The 6632-nt window shown below is 36.5% G+C and overlaps 1 protein-coding gene across 1 annotated transcript; it reads right to left on the bottom strand.

The window, feature by feature from the left end:
- Positions 1-566: 566 nt before the first annotated feature.
- Positions 567-3507, bottom strand: LOC124996910 (placenta-specific gene 8 protein-like). The gene is made up of 4 exons (XM_047570324.1): positions 2892-3507; positions 2436-2574; positions 1830-1954; positions 567-736 (listed from the first exon to the last, which is right to left on the bottom strand). The coding sequence occupies exons 2-4, from the start codon at positions 2551-2553 to the stop codon at positions 632-634; spliced, it is 348 nt and encodes a 115-aa protein (XP_047426280.1). The 5' UTR covers positions 2554-2574; positions 2892-3507; the 3' UTR covers positions 567-631.
- Between the last annotated feature and the right edge of the window lie 3125 nt (positions 3508-6632).

Below are 6632 nucleotides of genomic sequence, written 5' to 3' on the forward strand. Positions count from 1 at the left end.
ACTCAGTCAGGTTCTCCACAATATCAGCAGAAGAGAAGCTAACAGTGCAGCTCCCATCAGCCAACTACTGAGGCCAAAATCATTTTATTTTCTTTATCTTTTATATTTGAACCTTTTTATTATTTGAATAACTTAATATTGAATGCAAAATGATAATAATAATGTATATTTATAAAAAGCACTAGGCCGAGTTTAATATAGAACACATCTATATCAAACTCCATCAGTTTGGGGTCCTTGGCCTGAAAATCGTTGAGGACCTTTGCTGTAAGGATTAATGAAATATCCTTATCCTGATTCATTATTCATTGAAGAAAACTCATTTTTATCTTGTTAAATAAACTCACAGTTCCTCAAGTTAAGAGCATTTCAGCTGAACTCATGCATCAACATCAGAGATGAAATCAACGATTGAAAATTTGTTTCCAAAATGTTTTTTTTATTAATAGAAAAGCACATAAAATACACACACAGCCTCAACCACAGAGGCTGCACTGAACCATATTAACATGTTTATCAGAAGAAGAACGAGCTGATTCTGATTTATCATCTCCGCCGTCCATATTTACAACCTCCCTCCGTTATCACGACCCATAAATACATTCATTTTTATTGTTCACTTTTTTTTTTTTCATAAGAGGCCTTGCATCTTGCGGCGCTCGATGTCTCTCTTGAGCTGACAGGCGGCGCAGGGCGCGCAGAAGGTCGTCGCAATGAAGTCTTTACACAGCGACCCCTAGAGGCAGAGAACGACACGACTCAGACCTTCATCACACTCCTATCTGATACACACAGTAATATTTAACAGGTTATAAAATTATTATCAGGGTCGGTCACACTGTTTATGTTTTATGATATCTGCTCCAGATTCTCAGTGATTACAGAAGGTCCTGGGTTCTGATCAATGGACCGACTGGGGCCGTTCTGTCCGGGTGGACTTTAACCTGAAACGTGTGAAACTGAACTTTTCACACAACTCCTGCAAACTGTAAAAAGTACTACAGCGCTCTTTACGGTTCAGTTGTTTGTAGCACAATGTTCTCCAGGTCATTTTCACAGTGTAACGGTAACGTGAGGCTTCTTATATGTGCTCTAACTTTAGTTTTTGGAAAACCCAAAGGTTGCATATAAGTCCTTTCAATCTTTACATATTCAAATGAATTTAATTTAGTTAAATTGTACTATTTTAGTTTTTTAGCATCAGTAGACACCAGTTATATGTCTTAAGTCCAGTATGAGGCAAACATTAAGTCTTTTGTATATTTTTTGAGAAGAGTTATTTATCTCAATTAATTATTTCCTGAAAATTAAAATTAAAAAATAATTTTTTTTGGACATTTTGTTTTATACTATTTGTCTTTACGTACAAATGAAACCATAGAAAAGGTAACTTCTTAAAACTAATTTTCTGCCACGTTACACTTCTGAATTTCTGACCACAACATTCATCAATGACTCATTTTTGTCCGTGTTATCAGTTAGTACGACACTAAATGAGTCACGCTCAACAAACGTTAGACTAGTTGATCAAACAACAATAAAAAAATAAATAATAATAATAAAAAAGACACATAAAAGTGTTCCGAGTTCTTTCACAAACAAGTTACAATCTTTTAATCTCCGTCTTTTTAAATTATGTTTGGAATTAGTATCATACACGGCCACACGGGTCACATGATCAATAATTCTTCTTCACTGGTTTGATGTCAGGGTGTAAAAGGTAAAACAGAGCTCAAATTATAGTTAAAAACTACCAAAACATCTTGAATTGAAATTTAAAAACGTTCCCTGAATGTTGTTTAAGGTTGTTTTTTGTCTGGAGTTCTTACCCGGATGTTGTATCTGGTCCTGTAGATGCTTCGTATGGCCGTGGACAGACCACAGCAGCAGCACTCCTTTAATTCTCTGGCGATGAAGCAGCCGAGGCAGGGGAGGAAGCACATGTCATGGCAGCCTGAGGAGTCAAAGAAAACGCTCACGGTCTTTAACTCTGTCTGGAAGCGACAGATACTTTCTCTGCAGGAATGAAGACGTGACGTGGTGAAATGTCTTATAGAAAACCCAAACAAGTCCAGCTGATATTGTTTTAGCTCAGGTTTACACAATAATAATAAGGATTAGTGACAAGGAACAAAACCCTGAGTCCTCTTTGGGTTTAAAAATAAATTCACGTGTGTCACGTTTTCTTTCTTTTTTTACATTTCCACACCAAGTTGCAGAGGAAATAACACTAAAGGAGGAATTATCAACTAACTTTCAGTCATTTTCATGTCAACAGCCTCATTTCAACTTCAAATAAACCTTTGAACGTGTATAAAAGTGCATAAAAGTCACGTATATAAACAAACTGCAGCAAAGAGACTCGTGGTGGATGAACCTTGAATCCTGCATCATATGTAAAACTGTTTTTATAAATAATAATAATAGTGTCTTACAGGTTTGACACTGTTCGCACACTTGTTTGACGGCTTCGTTCATGTGTTCCCAGCACGAACACAGGCCGGTCTGGAAGTGAGTGGGTTCGTATGTGACTGGTTGGTTGGTCACGGCCATGATGGGGATGAAAACTTCTCTCTGCAGGATGAAAAAAAAAAGAAAAAAGCGTTGACTTCTCTTTCATCCTCCTTGTGCAGATGTATCTATTCATATTGTGCCGTGATCTGAGGTCAAACTCATTCAGAAGCCTCGTCCACAGCAGCAGCAGCAGTTAATAGAGGTGATGGACAATGCAACTACACTTCAACCAACACTTCTCCCTTCTGCCAAGATCAGACGTAAGATACTTCCAGACACCAGCCATGTTGCTTTTCCACAGCAGCAGGTGATGAGACATAAATTAACCTTCATTTGAACATCAAACAGGTGGAATTCAAGTGGAAGGTGAATCTTACCCGATAGTTGGACGGCTGATGGACGAGGCTCCTGAAGAACAAGACACGAGAAGAGGCAGCAGGAGCCTTTATATCCAAAGTGACCAGGTGAGTGGTTCGTTACAGCCTTAATCAACATGTTATTGTCTAGAGGGTGTAGACAAAACCCAATAAACCAGAGATGAATTGTTTTCTCTGCTCTTGTCACCTGGTGATCATCCAACTTCCCATGTGGATGCTTCAAATTAGTAATAAAAATCTGTCAATAATTAAATGATCTGTGCAGTGGATTCCTGTTCATAATCAAATGTAATAGTCCTTTACAGGTATAAGCTCCGCCATATAAAATAACAATGATTAATTAATGAAGGCTGAACAGTTAAGAGCATGAAGACTTTGTCTCACTATCATCCCAAGGTAATGTTACTATCTTATACAATTGATATGTTTTATTACATTCATCTCTAACTAGGATTCATCATCTCCACATTAAGTTTGGCCGACAGCAGCTTTAGCCGTGGTTTTCTAGGTTTTTCTAGATGAAGCGGAGCTGGAGCTGCTTCACTGGAGCGACTTCCTGTTTTCCACACTGTACCACGCTGTGATGCAGTAGCTGCACCACCTCCTTCCATGGAAGTTGTTGTCAGAAGTCCAGGATCAACTTCTTCAATAGAGGGTATGCACTGACATCACTTCCTCCTGAGGCCACGCCCCCTGAGGGGCAAAAACATGGTGAAATGTGTCAGTAAATACAGAGAGACCAGGAAAAATGTGGATTATCAGATCAAATTAAGGACAAATGGACTCAACAATGATCCATATGAACTAGTATGGATTTGAAAAAGTGGATTAGACTCAGTTTAAGTTAGTTTTAAGTCATTTCAGTTCTGATAAATGTAGCTAAATAAAAGATGCTAACACTAAGAGCTTTACTGAGAAGTAACATTAGCCACAAAATACTGTAGCGTTAAAAGGATGACGAGGAGTTATCACAAATATTCACTTTATTGTTTTATTGTTATTTATCATCGGAACTGAAATAGTTACTGTCGGACGTAACTACGACAAAACAACAACATCCACAAACTTATCTGACAGAACCTCCAGAACGTAGCTTAAGAAGTAACTTAAGGTTTGACTTCATCAATAAATACAGCATAAATTAATATTACCTGACACTAAATGTGAACCACAACACCAGGTTTCTGAGTCTGGATTCCAGTTGTTTCTTCTAATGCAGCGATTCATTTACTTCTCTTTTCTTTGGCAGATATCTGTAAAAATATAAAATATATCTCTGATCAAATCAGTCATTTGAACAACAGCTCCTCACCTCTTTTTAAATGAATGCAGTCAGGGTTGCTAATGCTAACTAATGCTGCTAATCTCCATGTTCAACTGTCACTTTTTGCCACTCAGTGGCCGTAACCATGGAGACTACAGCTGGCTGTGACATCACATACATACCCTCTATAGAATAGAATAGAATAGAATAGAATAGAATAGAATAGAATACAATAGAATAGAATAGAATACTTTATTCATCACCTGGGTGATTCCAAACTATGCACAGGTAACCGGACATTTTACATTTTTACAAAGGAACGTTTTAACAGTGATGCTGACAAAACCTCCTGTAAGTCCTGAGGGTGACACGGTGACTCACGATGCCGTGGAAGGAGTGCCTGGTGTCGTCCACCGTGTTGCACATGTGTCTGACAATAGTCCACAGTGAGTCCAGAACAAGCCTCCTTAATCAGTCTGAGGATCAAGCTGTTGTCTCGGCTCCAGCTCTGCAATCTCTCAACCTCTGACTCTTTGTTATTACTTGGCATCGATCCGATACCGAGGACATGCAGGGCTAGTATCGCCGATACTGATACTTTTCACTTGAAATGTCACGATCATTGAATAACTTTGTATATTTGCCTTTAGTAAGTTAATTAAGATAAAACACAGGGCAAATATTTTAGGCAAACAAACCTGTGACATCACAACATAAAACTGTCAAGTAAGCCCCTATTTACTACACAGCTGTGTACTGTTTAATGGTTTTATAATGTAATTAGTTCATACAAACAGGTTTGACAAAGTCGTTGCAAAATGAGACAAAGAAATGTAATTAAATATGAATATAACAATGTGAACAACACAACAACGATGGAAAATAAAGTTAGTGACAAAGTCACGAGCAGAAGAAGTAAACGAAAGCAACAAAGTAATAAAAAATATGAAAAGAAAAGAAAAGAAAAGAAAAGAAAAGAAAAGAAAAGAAAAGAAAAGAAAAGAAAAGAAAAGAAAAGAAAAGAAAAGTATCAACCTCTTCGTGATACTAGTAACGATACTATCGATATTCAGATGGAGACGTTCAGCCCTGGTAGGAATCTGATGCAGGGAGATGTGAAAAGTTCGGTGAACACACAACTTAATTGATTTCATACTGTGTATGAAATAAAACTATAAATAAGAACTGATATGTTTAATTTACTGAGAAAACTTTGGAAATTCTGCTTCATTTTAAATGCGTTTTGTTTTGCAGGAGGATGATGTTTCTATCAGTCGTCATTTATAGAGCACTTCACCACACGTTTGGACAAAGTACTTCACACGTACATTAATACAGACAGAACAAGATTAAAACAATAAAACAATCAAACAATAAATACCTCTCAGAGGCAACGAGCACGTTTTAAAACGAACCGGGAGCCGGTGAAGCTTCTCGGGGAAACGTGTTCTTGTCTTTTGGTTCCAGGTAGAATTTGAACGACACAAAGTGCAATAACTTAAAGAAGCTGTGGTAAAAACACAGACTAAAATCTGAAAAGTGATGCGGAGAAAGAAACTGTTTCACTTTGGGAAGTTGTCTCAGTTGGAAATAAGTGGACTTGACCACCTGGTTTAATCTTGCGTCACATAACTGAGGTTAATTAAGTCAATATATAACTTTTATTGCATACAAAAAAAAAATATTAATGATGTTTTTATATTCCTCATGATCACGTTTTTACTAAACCCATAATTATTTATTATAGAAACAATCACTTATTAATAACAAATTACTAAAATATCAACTAATTAAATAAGAACCAGCTTCTAATTAGCTAAACAATAATAAAATGAGCTCATTCAACGTTTGATTGTGTTTTTTCTTTCTCTTCTGTGCTTCATTACAAACACATGACGTCACAAGGACTTAAATCCAAATCACATGACCTGCTCCAAGGTTTGTTTGTCCTCTTTATTAGTTATTTAATATGAAGTAGTGTGGGTTTATCACATGCCAACAGTATTACTACAATATATCTACACATAACGTTCAAATAACTTTCAATTTACTCAGTTTTATATTAATATTTAGAAGAATCTTTCCATAAAAATGCCACGTGGTGACTGGTTACAGGCGGCCATGTTGATTTTAGGCCTGAAAACAGACAAAACGAGCAGCATGAATTTTAGATGCATCACTAGGTACAAACAACATGAAGAAAGAAAAACTCAAATACCTGATAATTATAGTAAAAATGTCTTAAAAATACTATTTATATGATCATCATGTTTGATTTGATGCAATGAAACCGATGAAACTATGACCTTTTATGTACAAATTTGATCTAGTGTAAATAATAACCTCCTCTGGCTTTAACATCATAACATGATGCATATTTGTTTGCAGACTCTTAAAAACCAAAGGGTTGAAGTGAATAATGCAAACTGTGATTTTTTTTCTTTTTGCTTTTGCTTTTACACTGAAGTTGTGACTCT

Source organism: Mugil cephalus, chromosome 19 (genome assembly GCF_022458985.1).
Source record: "Mugil cephalus isolate CIBA_MC_2020 chromosome 19, CIBA_Mcephalus_1.1, whole genome shotgun sequence".
In the NCBI taxonomy this organism is placed as follows: domain Eukaryota; kingdom Metazoa; phylum Chordata; class Actinopteri; order Mugiliformes; family Mugilidae; genus Mugil; species Mugil cephalus.

Excerpts from the sequence above, each read along its gene's own strand:
- LOC124996910 (XM_047570324.1), bottom strand. The coding sequence starts at position 2,553 with ATGGCCGTGACCAACCAACCAGTCACATACGAACCCACTCACTTCCAG. Across the intron at positions 1,955-2,435 it reads GTGCGAACAGTGTCAAACCT|GCTGCCATGACATGTGCTTC; the intron begins GTAAGACACTAT and ends TTGACTCCTCAG. Across the intron at positions 737-1,829 it reads GGACCAGATACAACATCCGG|GGGTCGCTGTGTAAAGACTT; the intron begins GTAAGAACTCCA and ends CTCTGCCTCTAG.